The 19,283-nt window shown below is 45.2% G+C and overlaps 1 protein-coding gene across 1 annotated transcript in view; it reads left to right on the forward strand.

Moving 5' to 3' along the window:
- PTGIS (prostaglandin I2 synthase) overlaps nucleotides 1–19,283 on the forward strand; it is a 63,249-nt gene that overhangs the window by 28,516 nt on the left and 15,450 nt on the right. The window contains exons 5-6 of the mRNA XM_055265220.2: nucleotides 2,743–2,894; nucleotides 18,224–18,405. Coding sequence (XP_055121195.2) covers nucleotides 2,743–2,894; nucleotides 18,224–18,405 — 334 coding nt within the window. The remainder of the gene's footprint in view (nucleotides 1–2,742; nucleotides 2,895–18,223; nucleotides 18,406–19,283) is intronic.

The raw sequence follows: 19,283 nt of genomic DNA on the forward strand, positions 1-19,283 counted from the left end.
GCAGGCACAGGGCAATCAGCTCAGGGGGAATCAGACGTAAATCCATACCTGTAAACCGGTAACTGTGTCTTTCGGGCCTGAGGCCTGGGCTGGAGCTCCTGCCCCCTGGCTTGGCAGCTGTAGGCCTTTCCACTGCCATCAGCAGCCCCTGAAATAGAAAGAGAATGGGCGAGTTGCATGGCAGGGACATAGAGGTGAAAGGGGTGCAGGTTCAGGGAGTCCGAACTGTGAGGTGCCACCTCTTACACCCACCAGCCTGGGCTCTGTTGGCCCTGGCCTCACTGAGTCACACCCAAAGTTCTTCTCTGTCCTCACCTTGTAGCCCTGGCCTCCCCTCCTCCCACCTACCTGAGCAGGTCAGGCACGCTCTCTCTTTGTGGCCTTTGCTGTTTCTGTTCCCTTGCCTGGGAATGCTGTTCCCACATGTCTGCGTGGCTCCCACCCCACTTCATTCAAGGCTCATTGCGAGCGCCACCTGCTCAGAGAGCTCTTTCTTGAGTCCCATTTTCGTGATGGCGCTCTCCCGTGACCCAGCTTGGCTCAGCTTTATTTTTCTTTATGGTTCTAGCGCCCCCTGTGGGTCGTGTGTGTATTTACATGTGGGATTAACCTGTCTTCAGCTGTGCTATTTTGATATGGAGCTGCCGGCTTCACTTCCACACCTTGTGGTCCTCTGGGTTTACTTTTTCTTTTTCTTTCCTTTTCCTTTATTTTATTTTATTTTAAAGACGAAGTTTCGCTCTTTCGCCCAGGCTGGAGTGCAATAATGGCGCGATCTCTGCTCACTGCAACCTCCGCCTCCCGGATTCAAGCGATTCGCCTCAGCCTCCTGAGTAGCTGGGACTACAGGTGCCTGCCACCATGCCCAGCTAATTTTTGTATTTTTAGTAGAGAGGGGGTTTCACCATGTTGGCCAAGCTGGTCTCACCTGACCTCAGGTGATATACCTGCCTCGGCCTCCCAAAGCGCTGGGATTACAGGTGTGAGCCACCTCTCCCGGCCAGTTTACTTTTTTGGTTTATTTTTCATTGCCTGTTTTGGTAGAAATATATGTACAGGGAAATGGTTCTCCGAGTTAGGAAAAAACAACAGTGCAAGTGTGATAATAAATGACGACCGGTGTCAACTGCAGTGTCACCGAGACCACAGGGCTTTGGGAGTACCGCGATGGCCTGGCGAGCACGTGTCTGTCTAAAAGGGGCGGCTGCAACTCTGCTCCTGCTGGGTTTCCAGATGGTACCGCAGGTCAGCCAGATTCCTTTTTCAAGATGAGATGAGCAGGAAATCCAGATTTTGTGGGAGTTTCCCCAAATATTCGAAGGAAGGTTTAGTTTGTTTTTGGGAACTCCCTTGATAAAACACATTTGCGGACTGAATCCAGTGTGTGGGCTGCACCTTTACAACTTCTGCCAGCACTGTGCAGGTGAGGGACAGAGCAGGGACCACGCAGGCCTCTTTCGGCCCCCATCCACCCTCATTCTTGCGTCCATTCTCTCTTTATCTGGGAAAACCCCTCCCCTGAGAGATCCTGGTCTCTGGTCTTTATCTGCACAGGGACCCAGGAGCTCAAGGGGAGGGTGGGAGGGTGAGAGGGTGAGGCCCCTGGGGCTTTGGTTGCATCTCTCTGTTGTGACTCTCTGCTGAGGCCCCAGCCCTACTCACCTTGAGGACAAAATGAAAACCTGCAGTTTCCCTCCCAAGACTGAGGTCAGCAGGCTGGGCTGGGGGCCGGACTCCTGGGGCAGCCAAAGGGGGCTGGAGGTGAAGGCACGTCCTCTGAGCATGGTCCTGTGTGTGTGTGCGTGCACATAAGTGTGCCTCAGTGAGAGCACATGCTAGCTCCCATGTCTTACCCTTTTTCACACCTGACCACGCCCTGACCTCCTTCTCGGGCCTCCCAGAGCCCCTCAGGTCAAGCACAACCTTCTCACTGCTGCAAATGCCCTGCCTTGCGTGGCCAGCCCTGACAGCCCCAGGCCCTCCCACCCTCTGCCTCACACCCCAGCTCCAGTGCCTGCACCAGCCACAGCTGGCACCTCTCTCACCAGGCACGGTTGTGCCCTCAGCTCTGGGCCTTTGCACAGGCGGTGCCTGTGGCCTGAACCCGTTCCTCTTCTGCTTGCCCGATCATCCTGCAGATCTCAGCTCAGACCCTCCCTTCTCTAGGAAGTCTTCCCTGAATCTCTCCCTGGGAGCAGGCATCTCCTCCCCTTCTCTGTGCCCCCATCTCAGCACCGTCCCCTCGAGCTCTCTGCTGCAGCCTCATCAGCCTCCTTGCTGCTCCCCAGCACTGGGCTCCCTCCTGCCCCAGGACATCACACCTGGTGCTTGCTCTGCTTCCAACCCCTCCCTCTGCTCTGCCCACGGCTGGCTCCTTCTCAGCCTTCAGCTGTCAGCTTAACGCCAGCCCCTCCCTCACCTGGCACCTGACACCACAGCCCCCGCCCTCCCATCCTGCTACCCAGCTTTGTGTCTGACAGTGCCGCGGGGCACCAGCTGGCGCATTACTCATTTTACTCATCCTCTCGTCTGTTGTCTGTCTCCCTGTGCTGAGAGGTCAGCTCCTTGAGGACAGGGATTTTTGTTTTTTTCACTGTTGACTGTTCAGTGCCCAGAATGGTCTTTGGCGCACAGTAGGATTAGTAGGTGCTCACTGGGTGTATGAATGAAGCTTCTGTGAGTAGCTGTGGCCACGCGTGAGTGTCTCAGGAGGACCCCTAATCCTCTGTCTGCTGCCCCCAGAGCCGGCTACCTGACTCTTTATGGAATTGAGGCGCTGCCACGCACCCATCAAAGCCAGGCCCAGGACCGCGTCCACTCAGCTGATGTCTTCCACACCTTTCGCCAGCTCGACCAGCTGCTCCCCAAACTGGCGCGTGGCTCCCTGTCAGTGGGTAAGCACCATGGGGGCCCCAGTGGGTGGTGGGGAGGATGGAAAGACCCAGAGGGGGAGCCCAACTCAAGGTGGAGGACCAGAGGCAACACAGGCGGAAGGACATCCAATGCCCTGGGGGGAAGTAGGATCCCCGTCACTGGGGGTATGCAAGAGTGCAGTGGTGGGGAGCCAGGGCTTGGACCAGAGCTTGGGTTCCTGGTGGAAATTCTGATTCAGCACATTTAGAGTGGGGCCTGAGAATCTCTGTGTGTGTGTGTGTGTGTTCCTTTTTTTGTTTTAAGGTTTGAGTTTCTTTGAAAGTTTTTACAAGTAGTTCGTGCTGATTATAAAAAATTCAAGCCATATAGAATAATTTAAGGGAAGAATAAAAGAGTGCTCCACTTTCTCCCCAGCCTCAGCCCACCACTTCCCTCTACAGAGGCAACCACCATCACGAGCTTGGAGTACATCCTGGGAGCACTTTCTGTAAACAGACACACAGTTGTGTGTTATTTTTATTGTTTTTTTTTTATTTTTGAAGCTTTTAGCTGCTTGTTTTTTACTGAGGTATAATTTATATACAGGAAAGCACACACATCTAAATGCACTGAGAGGCCAGGTGCAGTGGCTCACACCTGTAATCCCAGCACTTTGGGAGGCTGAGGTGGGTGGATCACTTGAGGTCAGGAGTTTGAGATCAGCCTGGTGAACATGGTGAAACCCCATCTCTACTAAAAATACAAAAATTAGCCAGGCATGGTGGCGGGCACCTGCAATCCCAGCTACTCAGGAGGCTGAGGCAGGAGAATAGCTTGAACCTGGGAGTTGGAGGTTGCAGTGAGCTGCGATCACGCCACTGCACTCCAGCCTGGGTGACAGAGCCAGACCCTGTCTCGAATAAATAAATAAATAAATGCACTGAGAAGTAGATCTAAACATTTCATGCTCTTTCCCAGCCAGTATTCACCCCCCTAGGTAGCCACTGTACTGGTTTCTTTTACCTCCAATTAGTTTTGCCTGTTCTTCAACTTCCTAGAAATGGAATCACACAGTATGTGCCCTTGTATGTCTGGCTTCTTTCACTCAACTTAATGTAGGGAGATTCATCCAGGTTGTTGTATGGATCAATAGTCCAGTTTTTATTTATTTTTTGTTTTTTTATCTTAAAAACAATTTTTTTGAAATGGAGTCTTGCTATGTTACCTATACTGGTCTTGAACTCCTGGGCTCAAGCAATCCTCCTGCCTCGGCCTCCCAAAGTGCTGAGATTATGGGAGTGAGCCAGCATGCCTTTTTTTTTTTTTTTTTCTGAACCAGAGTCTCACTGTGTCACCCAGGCTGGAGTGCAGTGGCGCGATCTCAGCTCCCTGCAGCCTCAATCTCCTGGGATCAAGTGATCCTTCCACCTCAGCTTCTTGAGTAGCTGGGACTACAGGCATGTGCCACTAGGCCTGGCTAATTTTTAAATTTTTTTATAGAGATGAGGTCTCACTATGTTTCCCAGACTGGTCTCCAACTCCTGGGCTCAAGCAATCCTCCCACCTTGGTCTCCCAAAGTGTTGGGATTACAGACGTGAGCCACTGTGCCCGGCCAACAGCTTGTTCTTTTTATTGCTGTGTAGTATTTCATTAAAGAAATATACCACAATTTGTTTATCCATTCCTGGTTGATAGACATTTGAGTAGTCCCCAGTTTGGAGCTGTTAGGAAGAGGTTGTTGTGAACATTCTTGTACATATCTTTCAGTGCACACGTGCATTTCTCTTAGCTGTTGGCCTGTTTTTTGTCTTTGTTTTTGTTTTTTTGAGACAGAGTCTTGCCGTGCTGCCCAGGCTGGAATGCAGTGGCACAATCTCGGCTCACGGGAACTTCTGCCTCCCGGGGTCAAGCAATTCTCCTGCCTCAGCCTCCTGAGTAGCTGGGATTACAGGCACGCACCACCATGCCTGGCTATTTTTTGTATTTTTAGTAGAGATGGCGTTTCGCCATGTTAGCCAGGCTGGTCTTAAACTCCTGACCTCAAGAGATCTGCCTGCCTCGGCCTCCCAAAGTGTTGGGATTATAGGCATGAGCCACCACGCCCTGCCTGGCCTGTACTTTTATAACTTAGATATATCACACTAGAAGAATTGTTCTAACGCTTACAGCTTTCACTCAACTCTCTGTCTACAGCATTTCCACATTGATTTGTAAAAATCTACCTCATCTGTTTTTGTGGCTGCAGAGCATACTCAGTGTTGGTAGAGTGTCCTGGCTGATTCCGTGTGCAGGGGCCGTAGGAACCACTGGGCGGCGCCATTCCCTGGGCCATGTGCCCCAAACTTCCCTGATGAACAGAATCCTCTCAGGCCCTTGTTCTTAACATAGGTCCCTCAGCCCCATCCAGGTCCATAGGGGAATCCAGATCTCCAGGGGGCAGCCCGGAAAACTGCATGTCTGACAAGTGTCCTGAGAAGGTTGGGAAGTGCCGTGTGTGCTGGGCTCAGAGACTTGCAGCAGAGGCCTGGATTCGAATTCCTGCGCTGCTGCTTCCTTGCTGGTGACTCGGAGCAAGTTACTTCTACTTGCCCCAGTTCTTTTCTCTGGAGGGACTGTGGAGGGGAGTGGCTAAGACAGAGTCTGGGCTCTGAGGGCTCGAAAAGCTTTACCAGCTCCCCCTCCCTGCATCTGTGTGTTCTCTCTGTGCCTCAGCGATCTCATCTGTAAAATGCGGGGAACAGCAGGATCTTCCTAGAGGGCAGCTGTTAGAATTGGCTGAGGTAACAAGAAAAAGCACTGTGGCCGGGCGTGGTGGCTCATGCCTGTAATCCCAGCACTTTGGGAGGCCATGGCAGGTGGATCACCTGAGGTCAGGAGTTCAAGACCAGCCTGGCCAACAAGGCGAAAGCCTGTCTCTACTAAAAATACAAAAAAATTAGCCGGGCATGGTGGCAGGCGCCTGTAATCTCAGCTACCCAGGAAGCTGAGGTAGGAGAATTGCTAGAACCCTGCAGGCGGAGGTTGCACTGAGCCGAGATTGTGCCACTGCACTCCAGCCTGGGCGACAGAGCAAGACTCCGTCAAAAAAAAAAAAAAAAAAAAGAAAGGAAAGAAAAAGAAAAAGAAAAAGAACAAGCCCTGTTTGCTGAGCACTTACTATGTGCCAGATACGAGGTTAAGCATTGTCACAGTCAGTGCTCAAACACTTCACCGCCCATTTCCTTTTGCTTATATATCTTTAAGAGTCAAACTTTAACACATTATTGATTTTGTTTACATTATGAGAGAAACATAATCTTGTGGTTAACAGTTCAGAGTTACAGATTTTATAAAATATAATACCCCTTCTTCCAAGCCCAGCTTCCTGTGAAACCAGTGTTAGCATGACGGTGTTATCCCTTCACGGTATTTTGTATGTTCTCACAACTAGAGACAAGTATGCGCATCTACAGTGTCTCTGTGTTTACAAAGAAAAATTGTATCTGTTATTTGCAACCTGTTTTTAACCTAACAATATAGCTGTACATCCTTCTCTGTTGATATAAACATCTTTTAGAGATATTAGCTGATGCAATTAAACAAGAGAAACCAACTATACACCTCAGAATGGGTAAAGAAGAAGTAAAACTATTCCTATTTGCAGATGATCTGATATTGTCCCTGGAGAACCCCAGAAAATCAATACTAAAGCAAACTCCAGCAATAAATGAATCCAGCAAAGTAGAAGGATATGAAATTAACATTAAAAATACAAGACATCTGGCCGAGTGGCATGGTGGCTCATGCCTATAATCCCAGCACTTTGGGAGGCCGAGACAGGCAGATCACTTGAGGTCAGGAGTTTGCAACCAGCCTGGCTAACATGGCGAAACCCCATCTCTACCAAAAATACAAAACATTAGCCGGGCATGGTGGCGAGCGCCTGTAATCCCATCTACTTGGGAGGCTGAGGTGGGAGGATCACTTGAGCCTGGGAGACGGAGGTTACAGTGAGCCAAGATCACACCACTCTGCACTCCAGCCTGGGTGACAGAGCAAGACTCTGTCTCAAAACAAAAAACCAAGACTTTTTTTAGTCCTCACATGGCTGTTTCAGTAGTTAGCCATTTCCCTCTGATAGACGTCAATATTCTGTCTTTCTTCTTTTTGCTTTTGTACCATTTCATTGTACTTGTATCTATTCTACCATCTGGTGATTTCATTTCTCTCTGCCCACTTCTTAGAAGTGGTCTTGCCAGGTCAAAGGCCCTATACATTAAAATTTTTATCTGCTTCTGCCACATCATTTCCAAAACCACAGAGCAATTCATCCGCCTACCTAAAGGGAAGAAATCTGCTCCACCAGATGCCATCAGTCTTTCCATTTGTTTGCTAATCTGATGGGCAGAGGTGAGTGACTTATTGTTTAAATTTGCATGTTACCACAACCTTGCCAACATGCAGTTATCAGCCTTTAAATAATTGCCAATCTGATGGAAAAAAGGACATCTGGCTCTCTGTGGCATATCACTGACTACTGTGATGAAACATCTCTGGGTGTGTGTGGTTTTGTTGTTGTTGTTGTTGTTGTTTTGAAACAGGGTCTTGCTCTGTCGCCCAGACTGCAGTGCGGTAGCGAGATCTTGGCTCACTGCAATCTTGACCTCCCAGGCTCAAGCGATCCTCCCAACTCAGCCTCCCAAGTAGCTGGGACTACAGGCACATGCCACTGCACCTGGCTAATTTTTGTATTTTTTGTGTTTCAGTAGCCTTTTGCATTTCCTCTTTATGAGCCGGCCGTTTGTGTCCTTTATTGTCTTTTTAGAGGAACTCATTTGATCTTATCGAATCTTGCCATCCATGCTGGAAGGTTGTTATTAACATACCCATGTTGCAGATAAGGAAACTGAGGCTCGGAGAAGTGAGATCACTTGTCATAGACATGCAGCTGGTAGGTGGAAACTTAGTCTGTCTGGCTGCAAAATCCTGTGCATAAAGCACCTGCCACATCCTAGCACTGATTGCTTCCCCAGGAAAAATTGGGTTTCTCCATTAACATTTCCTCCATACAGATGCTCCAGAGGAGTCTGGTTAGAGGCAGAGGAACTCCCCCCATCACTCTGGGAGCAGCCCTGGGCTGGCTATAGGAAGGATGCATTTCTCAATGTGAGCAGCAGGTGGCAATGTGGGACGGCGATTTCTCAACTTAATTGGGACCAGAAGCATGTGGGCAAAGCAGCCTCCGAAACTTGCTGTGGGGTGCTTGAAGCATTGCAGCCTCTTTTGGCAGAACCTGTTGAAACAAAATAAAGTGCACATTCCTTTGATCCTGTACTTCCACTTCTAGGAATTTATCCTACAGAAATGCTTGCACATGTCTACAGATACACAAACATATTCATTGTCACATTGCTTGTAATTGCAAATGCTAGAAACAATTTAAAGTCCATCAGTAAGGGCTGATTAAATAAATTATGCATTCATCTAAAGGCCATCTATGCATCTAAAACAGAGTGGGACATACTGGTAGTGAATGAAATCTACTGTTACAAAAAAGAGCAAGCTGCAGGCAGAGGGTATACTATGTCACTATATATACACATATATATGTTTTTGTTTTTGTTTCTGAGACGGAGTCTTGCTCTTTTGCCCAGGTTGGAGTGCAGTGGCACAATCTCAGCTCACTGCAACCTCTGCCTCCCAGGTTCAAGCAATTCTCCTGCCTCAGCCTCCCGAGTATCTGGGATTACAGGCATGTACCACCACATCGGGATAATGTTTTTGTGCTTTTTTAGTAGAGCTGGGGTTTATCACGTTGGCCAGGGTGGTCTCGAACTCCTGACCTCAAGTGATCTGCCTGCTTCAGCCTCCCAAAGTGCTAGGATTACAGATGTGAGCCACCAAACCCGGCCATTTTTTAAAATGTGAGAGTATGTATAGATTTTTGCCTTTGGAGAGGCTGAGAAGGGGTGGAGAGAAAACCATTTTTTACAATATGTGGATTTGAACTCTTAGATTCTTATTTTTCTTCTTATTTTTTTCTGTATGCATACATTATTCTTCCTTCACTTTTTAAAGTATAAATATATTTTAAAAGAAAGTTAATCGTTTGAGGACCCTTAGACCATTGAGTCTGGTGTTTCTCATACAGTAGGGAGTTGGGGGGCAGGGGACAGTTAAACAGACCCCCTAGCTAAGCATAGTGCTTCTGTCTGGAACATTTATTTTACTGAATTATTTTGGGGGGCTGTTTATTTGAACATTGTTTTGGGGAAAAAGGCATTCTTATATCAAAGAATCACAGAGTCTGATGCAAAACTCTGATGCATTTCAAAGGTAAAACACAAAACTTTAAAGACATGTCTCTTCTGGGGGCCTCTCTGTACTATACCCCCAAATCTAGAGGGCCTAGAGGGGTTTCCCAGAAAAAAACTTGAGAAGTACTCAAGTCTGGGTCCTCAGTTTTTGGATGAGAAGACTGAGGTCCAGAGATGGGCAGGGGCTCAGCCAAGGCTACATAGCATGGGGACTCTGAGATTTAAACCAGATACACCAATCTGGTTTAAATTGGTGGGCTGCCAATCACCGTGGGCCTGGCAGCCCTGATTCATGGCATCGAGTCATTGCACCAATAAGAAATACCTCGTAATAATGGAGAGAATGTAGCAAGTAGCATTTTACAAACTTCTACCGATACCAGGTGTGTTCTGTGTGTGATCTTTCTGAATCCTCCTAACCATCTTATGAGCTAGATGACCCCCATTTTACACATGAGGGAAATTGAGGCTCAGAGACGCAAAGTGACTTGGCCAAGATCATCTTGCTAGAAAGGGAAGAGCTGGGATTTCAACGTTCTCTGTCTTCAAACTTTGTGCTCTGTATTTCACAATTTATTATTATTTCTTAATTAAAGAAGCAATTTATGAACATGTTCTCCTTGGGCTAATAATTTGCTAACATTCAGTAAGATTTGTTATTTAATAATATAGCTGTTTATTAGGTCTGTGTCAGGCATCTCTGTGCTAACATGTTTGATCTGTATATAACCCTCTGTGGTGGGTACTTTTATTATCCCAATTTACAGGCAAGAAAACTGAGATGCTGAGAGGTGAGGTGACTTGTTCAAGGTCGGGCACTCTGCTACAGCGCTGGGCCTTTTAAATGGGCTCTCCTGACTTTTGTAAAAAAAAAAAAATCAGATATTACAAAAAGGAAAATTCTCTTTTGATCACATTCCCTCTAAATCTATCCCCATGTAACTATTGCTACCAGTTTGGTGTTATCCTTCTAGAACAGTGTTGTACATAGACAAATAATGGGAATCGCATTTGTAATTTAAACTTTTCTATTAGACACATTAAAAAAGAAAAATAGAAGTGAAATCGATTTTAATAATACATTTTATGTAAGCCAATATATCTAAAATATTATTAGCATTTCAGCACGTAACCAATGTTAAAAATTATTGATAAGATATTTTACATTTTGTTTCTCATGCTGACTCTGGGATCCAGTGTCTCCCCTACCCTATATTAAACGTGGCTGCATTCGAGCCAGCCCCATTTCAAATGCTCCATAACTCCCTGGGGCTTGCGGCTACTCTGTTGCCCAGAACAACACTCGGCCTTTATGCACGCATTAAAATACAGCACGAGGCTGTGCACAGTGGCTCACACCTGTAATCCAGCACTTTGGGACGCCAAGGCAGGAGGATCACTTTCGTTCAGGAGTTTGAGGCCAGCCTGGGCAATATAGACAGACCTTGTCTCTACAAAATATAATAATAATAATAAAAATAAGCCAGTTGTGGTGGCTCACACCTGTAGTCTCAACTACTCAGGAAGCTGAGGTGGGAGGATCACTTGAGCCCAGAAGGTTGAGGCTGCAGTGAGCCAGACTACGCCATTGCACTCCAGCCTGAGTGACAGAGCAAGACCTTGTCTCAAAAGAAAAAAGCATCAAAATAGCAAATTGTACTGGAATCCCAAGTAGACAGCAAGCCTCTGTTTTCCCAGTGGGAAGATTTTTAAAATTTTGTCTTTTTTGATTTTTTGGGCAACCTAAATATTGAAATAATTAGGAATGGAAGTAAATAGTTGCGTTTCTCCTTATCTGTTTTGTTGAACGTGTGTAGTGAATTGTATAAATGTGCTGCAACCATTTCGAACATTTGCTTTCTTCCCACGACCACATTTCAGGAGGGGGCTTTGTGCAGACTCCCCCTTTAACAGCACAGCTTTGCTCATCTGCAGGGCCCCAGGTTGAGCCACCAAGCTCAGTTTTCCAGAATCTTTTACTCACTCCCATATGCACTGAACTCCTTGAATCTCTACAGTATATGATGTTTCACTGGAAATTATTTTTGGGAGGTTTGACAGATTTTCTATTATTTTCTTTTAAAAATTATTTCACGTGGTTTAAACACTAAAAATATAAAGTAGATTACAAATCACATACCCGATATGGGGTTAACATCCAAAATATATAAGGAACTCATACAACTCAATACCAAAAAATCCAAATAACAGCTGGGCGCAGTGGTTCACGCCTGTAATCCCAACACTTTGGGAGGCCGAGGTGGGTGGATCACGAGGTCAAGAGATCGAGACCACCCTGGACAACATGGTGAGATCCTGTCTCTACTAAAAAATACAAAAATTAGCTGGGCGTGGTGGTGTGCACCTGTAGTCCCAGCTACTTGGGAGGCTGAGGCAGGAGAATTGCTTGAACCCGGGAGGTGGAAGTTGCAGTGAGCCGAGATCGCGCCACTGCACTCTAGCCTGGTGACAGAGCGAGACTCCGCCTCAAAAAAAAAAAAAAAAAAAAAAATCCAAATAACCTGTCTGCAAAATGGACAAAGGACCAGAATAGGCATTTTTCCCAAAGAAGACATACAAATGGCAACGGTACGAAAAGGTGTTCAACATCACTACTCACTGGAGAAATGCAAATCAAAATGACAAGGAGATACCACCACACACCCGTTAGAAATGTCAAAAGATGACAAATGTTGGCAAGGATGTGGAGAAAAGAGAACTCTTTCGCACTGTTGGTGGGATTTTAAATTGGTATAGCCATCATGGAGAACAGTATGGAGGCTCCTAAAAAATCAAAAATAGAGCTACCACATGATCCAGCAATCCCTCTTCTAGGTATATATTCGAAGGAAATGAAATCACCATTTCGAAGAGATATCTGCACCTCCACTTCATTGCAGCGTTATTCACAACAGCTGAGACATGGAAACTAAGTGTCCATCAGTGGATGAACAGATACAGAGATAGTGGTACAATGTCCCCCTCCCTTTAACCTCAGGGGATATGTTCCAAGACACCCCAGTGGACGCCTGGAACCATGGGTGGTACTGAACCCTGTATATACTGTTTTGTCTTATACATACGTAACTATGACAGAATTTAATTTTTTTTTTTTTTTTGAGACAGAGTTTCACTCTTGTCACCCAGGCTGGAGTGCAATGGTGCAGTCTTGGCTCAACACAACCTCTGCCTCCCAGGTTCAAGCGATTCTCCTGCCTCAGCCTCCTGAGTAACTGGGATTACAGGCATGTGCCACCACACCCGGCTAATTTTGTATTTTTAGTAGAGACAGGGTTTCTCTGTGTTGGTCAGACTGGCCTCGAACTCCCAACCTCAGGTGATCCGCCCACCTCGGCCTTCCAAAGTGCTGGGATTACAGGCATGAGCCACCGTGCCTGGCCTGATAGAGTTTAATTTATAAATGAGGCACAGTAAGAGATTAACAACATAATAAAATGAAACCAATTGTAACAATATACTGTAATAAAAACAAAATAAGGGTTACTTGAACACAAGTACTACCATACCATGACAGTTGATGTGATAACTGAGACGGTGGCTCCTAAGTGACTAATGGGCAGGTGTGGTCTACAGCGTGGATACACCGGACAGAGGGATGATTCACATCCCAGGCAAGACGGAGCAGGATGGCTCAAGAGTTCATCATGCTACTCAGAATGGCATGCGATTTCAAACTTAGGGATTGTTTATGTCTGGAGTTTTTCATTTAATATTCTTGGACCATGGTTGACCATGGGTAATGGAAACCTTGGAAAGTGAAACTGTGGATAAGACAGGACTGCTGTGTGTGTAAATCCACGAAAGAATGTTATTCAGCCATAAAAAGGGAGAAATCCTGCCATTTGTAACAATATAGATGAACTTGGAAGACAATATTGTAAGTGAAATAAGCCAGACAGAAAATCAAATACTGCATCATGTCATTTATATGTGTGAGCTAAAAAAGTTGAGTTCAGAGGAACAGTAGAACAGTGGTTACCAGGGCTCAGGAGGTGGAGAAACGGGGGCGTGTTGGTTGAGGGTATAAACGTTGAGTTATAAGATGAATAAGTTCTGGAGACCTAACATACAGAATGGTTATGGTAGTTAATAACAATGTATTGTATACTTGAAATTTGCTAAGAGAGTGGATCTTAAGTGTTCTCACCATGCATGCACGTGTGAGCGTGCACTTATGTAAGGTGATGGATATGCTAATTAGCTTGATTGTGGCAATCATTTCACACCGTGTATGTGTATCAAAACATCATGTTGTACAACTTAAATAAGAATTTTCATTTGTCAATTATACCTCAGTAAGGCTGGAAAAAAATTAAGTAATAACAGTGGTAAGTCTCCTTCCTTTCCTTGTCACACCCCCTTCCACCAATTCCCACTGATCATAATTGATTAGTTTTATTAGTTTTGAATGGATCCTTCTAGAGTTCCTTCACACAGTGCAAGTGAATGTGACTATATTCTTATTTTTCTTTTTTTCCACAAATGCATACTAAACATGTGGTTGCTGGCACTTTGCTTTGCGCTAACAATATATCACAGCAATAGATAACTCTTGGGTAAGGTTTAGTGTGTCCTCTACACTGCTCTAAGGGATATACAAATGTAAACTGATTTGATCCACGACCCAATCACTGCTATATTTATTTTTTTTGTTTTTGAGACAGAGTCTTGCTCTGTTGTCCAGCCTGGAGCACAGTGGTGCAATCTCCGCTCACTGCAACCTCCGTCTCCTGGGTTCAAGCGATTCTCCTGCCCCAGCCTCCTCAGTAGCTGGGACTACAGGCGCCCACCACCATGCCTGGCTAATTTTTGTATTTTTGTATTTTTGTTAGAGATGGGGTTTCACCATGTTGGCCAGGCTGGTCTCGAACTCCTGACCTCAGATGATCTGCCCGTCTCGTCCTCCCCAAGTGTAAACCCCAAGGATTACAGGAGTGAGCCACTGCACCCAGCTCACTGCTATATTTTTATCCTGTGTTTTTTGCCAGGCAGGACAGAGCAGGATGGCACAAGATTTCAACACACTACTCAGAACAGCATGTAATTTAAAACTTATGACTGTTTATGTCCAGAATTTTTCATTTAATATTTTTGGACCATGGTTGACCATGGGTAACTGAAACCTTGGAATTCAAATTCTTTTGTATTTTGAGTATCGCTTTGTCACCCAGGCTGGAGTGCAGTGGCTCCATCTCAGCTCACTGCAACCTCCACCTCCCAGGTTCAAGTGATTCTGCTGCCTCAGCCGCCCAAGTAACTGGGATTACAGGTGCCTGCCACCACGCCGGGCTTATCCTTTTTTGTATTTTTAGTAGAGATGGGGTTTCACCATGTTGACCAGTCTGGCTTCAAACTCCTGAACTCAAGTGATCTGCCCACCTTGGCCTCCCAAAATGTTAGGATTACAGGCGTGAGCCATGCGTCCGGCCAGAATTCAAATTCTTTGTTATACAACACTATCTTTGACTCATTTTTGCCAAATGACTTTCATATGCCTTTTAAAAAAATTGTGGTAAAATAATATATAACATAAAATATACTATTTCAACCATTTTAATTGTACAATTCAGTGGCAATAAATATATTCACAATGTTGTATAACCATGCCATTATCTATTTCCAGAAACTTTTCATGATTCTAAACAAAAGCTTTGTGCCCATTAAACAATAATTCCCCACCTGCCTTTCCTCCCAGCCCGACATATCTTCTATTCTACTTTCTGTCTCTGAATTTCCTCTTCTAGGAATCTCATATAAGTGACGTCATACAATATTTGTCCTTTTGTGTCTGGCTTATTTCGCTTAGCATAATATTTTCAAGGTTCATCCATATTGTAGTATATGTCAGAATTTCTATTTCTTTTTTTTTTTTTTGGAGACAGAGTCTCTGTCAGCCAGGCTGGAGTGCAGTGTTGCCATCTCAGCTCACTACAATCTCCGCCTCCTGGGTTCAAGCTATTCTTGTGCCTCAGCCTCCTGAGTAGCTGGGATTACAGATACACACCACCATTCCTGGCTAATGTTTTTTATTTTTATTTTTTTTGCATTTTAGTAGAGACAGGGTTTCACCATGTTCCAGAATGGTTCTCTAACTCCTGAGCTCAGGAAATCTGCCCGCCTTGGCCTCCCAAGGTGCTAGGCTTGCAGGCATGAGCCACCACACCTGGCGTATGTGTCAGACTTTCATTCCTTTTTAAAGCTGAATACATTGTGTGTATATACTGCATTCTGTTTATCCATTCACCTATCAACCGACATTTGGGTTGTTTCCACCTTTTGGCTACTGTGAATAATGCTGCTACGACCATTGGTGCACGAGTATCTGTTTGAGTCTCTGGTTTCAGTTCTTTGGGGTATATACCTAGAACTAGAATTACTGGATCATATGGTAATTCTTTAACTTTCTGAGGAACGGCTAAACTCTTTTTCACAGGAACTGCAGTATTTTACATTCCCACCAGCAATGCATAAGCGTTCCAATTTCTCCACGTCCTCACCATCACTTGTTTTCTGTGTTTTAAATAGTAGCCATCCTCATGGTTGTGAATGGTATCACACTGTGGTTTTGATATGCATTTTTCTAATGACTAATTGTGTTGAGCATCTTTTCATGTATTTATCAGCCATTTGTAGCCCTTCTTTGGAGAAGTATCTGTTCAAGTCCTTCGCCAATTTTTGAATCAGGTTGTTTTTTATTGTTGTTGAGTCGCAGGAGTTCTTTTATAATTTTGGGGGCTAGACCCTTATCAGATATATTATTTGCAAATATTTTCTCACTTCCTGTCAGCTGTCTTTTCATACTGCATTACCTCTTTTGCTTAATTATTCATTTATTGTGCAAATATCGAGTGCCTCCTATGTACTCAGAACTGCTCTAGGCACAGGCGAAAAGCGGAGAATGGTCCTGCCTTGCTTTTTAAAGTCATCTGTAAACGCCGTGTTTACAGTGATATTCAAGATTGCAGTTGTGTGGTCAGACTTCAAAGAATGCCAGTTATTTCTAAAGCTGTGTTAAATTTGTTTGCCTCTTTTTTTAGCCATCCCATCAGATGATGCTTAGAAGTATCCAGAGTTGGCATCTACTGAGGTGGTTTCAACACTGCCCGAGCCCTGCAGGCCTAAACCTCTGGACACCCAGTTCCCACCCACGTGATTTTGACATGATCAATCTGGGGTTGGCACCTGGGCATCCAGAGATTTAAGAGCTCCCAGGTAATTCCTCAGAGAGCCTGAAAAGTGGAGAAACATAAGAAGATAATGTGTTTCAGTTGAACACTTAAGCTCATTGCTTTACATTGAAATGTCACCCGAAATAGTGACATTCATTTCAATGTAAAACAATGAGCTCAAGTTGAAGTCTAAAAGTTAAACATATTCAGCATATTATTTGAAAATGAAGCCAACGTACTTTAAAAAAAAACATAGCCTACATTTTCGACCCTTTCAAACGCCCTGTGAGGTGCAGCCAGGTTTAGAATTGCTGGTGGGGCGAGTCTTCCTGAAACACGGCTCGTGGTTCAGAAGAGTCAGTGAGGGAGTTTCCAATACTTTGAAACTTCGGAGCAATCTAAAGTGACTCTCACTTTTCCAAGGGGTGATTTCGGAGAAAACCAAATTTTATATTTTATATTTTTGTTTTAAACTTTATATTTGTACATATAAATAGCATTACCGTGGAGCTTTAAAACAATGTATATTAAGTCTCATGTATGGTTCATGAAAATATTATTTTAAAAAAAGAAGTAGAAAAGAAAATAATATCTAAATAGTATCATTCTTCAGTGCCCGGCTCTATCCCCTTACCAGTCTGCCCTTGGGAACTCTCTGTGTCTGTATGTAAAAGGTACTAACTCACTTTCACTGCTGTATGGTTTTTCCAGAACATAAACACACCATTGTTTGTTTAATGGTGATTGCACGCTAGTCATCTGTGGGCCAAAGTTGACCTTCAGAGATGCTTCTGTGGTCTGCACAGTGATTAAAAACTTTTTATTTGGATCCTAACCTTAAAAAACATAAGAAGGTTATACATAATTGCTGGATTATCAGCTTCCTTTGAAAGCACAGGCCCTCTGGCCACGCTGGTCAGTGGGCTAAGTGCCATGGCCCCTTTCTGGCCCCCTCTCTCTTTTACTTGGCCTGCCTTCTCTGGAGTGAGTTGAGTTTGAGACTCCAGCCCAATGTGCCAGTTAGGTTATTGCTGATGTCTTTCTGTGATTCCTGCTGTGCTGAGCCTGCTCACAGTGGCCGCCTCCTCATGCACATGGGCTGGCATTGCTCTGGGGTTGGACCCTGGGGAGGGAGAATGCTGCTCAGTGTTTAGTGTTCCTTCTCCTGCTCTGGAAAGAAATACCATTTATTTAATGCATGATATAGTTTGGCTGTGTCCCCACCCAAATCTCATCTTTAACTGTAGCTCCCATAATTCTCAAGTATTGTGGGAGGGACCCAGTGGGAGATAATTGAATCATGGGGGTGGTTCCCCCATACTGTTCTCCTTGTAGTGAATAAGTCTCATGAGATCTGATGATTTTATAAGTGGTTTCTCCTTTTGCTTGGCTTTCATTTTCTCTTGCTTGCCACCATGTAAGATGTGCCTTTCACCTTCCACCATGATTATGAGGCTTCCCCAGCCATATGGAACTGTGAGTCCATTAAACCTCTTTTTTTAAATAAATAAATAAATAACCCAGTCTCGAGTATGTCTTTGTCAGCAGCATGAAAACAGACTAATACAATGCGTATTTATTGAGCACCTGCTACAGGCTGGGTGCGGGAGATATAGAGGTGATTGAAATAGAGGGGGCTCCCACCTGCAGGAGACAAGACCCCTTGTATCTTTTTACCGGGGGTAAGACAGATAATAAGCAATTCGGTATTGAAAGGGCTTCCCGCTGTGGGCCCGTCCTGCAGCTTCTTTCCCACAGGAACTCCCCACCCTCAACTAGTGACATTCAAAAGACCCTTGGCCTCATGGGAGGTCATGCCTGGCCAGCCCTGGGTGTGGGATGGTGAATCTGTAACCCCTACTCTCTGTGCTCTGTCCCTGCAGGGGACAAGGACCACATGTGCAGTGTCAAAAGTCGCCTGTGGAAGCTGCTGTCCCCAGCCAGGCTGGCCACGCGGGCCCACCGGAGCAAATGGCTGGAGAGTTACCTGCTGCACCTGGAGGAGATGGGTGTGTCAGAGGAGATGCAGGCACGGGCCCTGGTGCTGCAGCTGTGGGCCACACAGGTGGGTGTGAATGTGCAAGTGGGTGTGTGCAGGTATGCATGTGTGGTTGTGATATGAACGCATGTGTGTGTGCATGTCTGTGCACGTGTGCAGGTGTGCACGTGACTATGCCTGTGTGTGCATGTGTATGTAGGTGTGCATTTGTGAGTGCATGCTGATGTGAGTGTGGGTGTGTGCACACATACCCACCACCCAAACCAGTTCCCTGACTTCCTTTACTATCAAACAGCATCACAAACAGAATCATTCATTCAATATATTTTTTTTTTCTTTTGAGACAGAGTCTCGCTCTGTTGCCCAAGCTGGAGTGCAGTGGCTCGATCTTGGCTCACTGCAACCTCTGCCTCCCGGGTTCAAGTGATTCTCACGCCTCAGCCTCCCGAGTAGCTGGGACCACAGTTGCCTGCCACCATGCCTGGCTAATTTTTGTATTTTTAGTAGAAATGGGATTTCACTATGTTGGCCAGGCTGGTCTCAAACTCTTGACCTCAAGTGATCTGCCTGCCTCAGCCTCAGGAAGTGCTGGGATTACAGGTGTGAGCCACCACACCCAGCTTCTTTTTGTTTTTGTTTTAATTGGAAAAATGTTAAATCTATAGAAAAGTTTAATAAATAGTTTAATGAACTCCTATATATGCCTCACCTTGATTCCCAGTTTTAAACATTTTACAACCTTTGCTTTCTCTCTCTCTCTCTTATGCTGTCTTTTCCCCACTGGGATTATTTTATTGAAATAATTTGTGAATAAGTTGCAGATATCATGCTTTTTTATCCCTAATTGCTTGAGTGTAAGCAAGAACATCTCCTGCATGACCACAGTACAATAACCAATTTCAGGATAATGAGCCCAAATACATGATCATTATCTAATAAACAGT

This window comes from Symphalangus syndactylus, chromosome 24 (genome assembly GCF_028878055.3).
Source record: "Symphalangus syndactylus isolate Jambi chromosome 24, NHGRI_mSymSyn1-v2.1_pri, whole genome shotgun sequence".
NCBI classification, from domain to species: Eukaryota; Metazoa; Chordata; class Mammalia; order Primates; family Hylobatidae; genus Symphalangus; species Symphalangus syndactylus.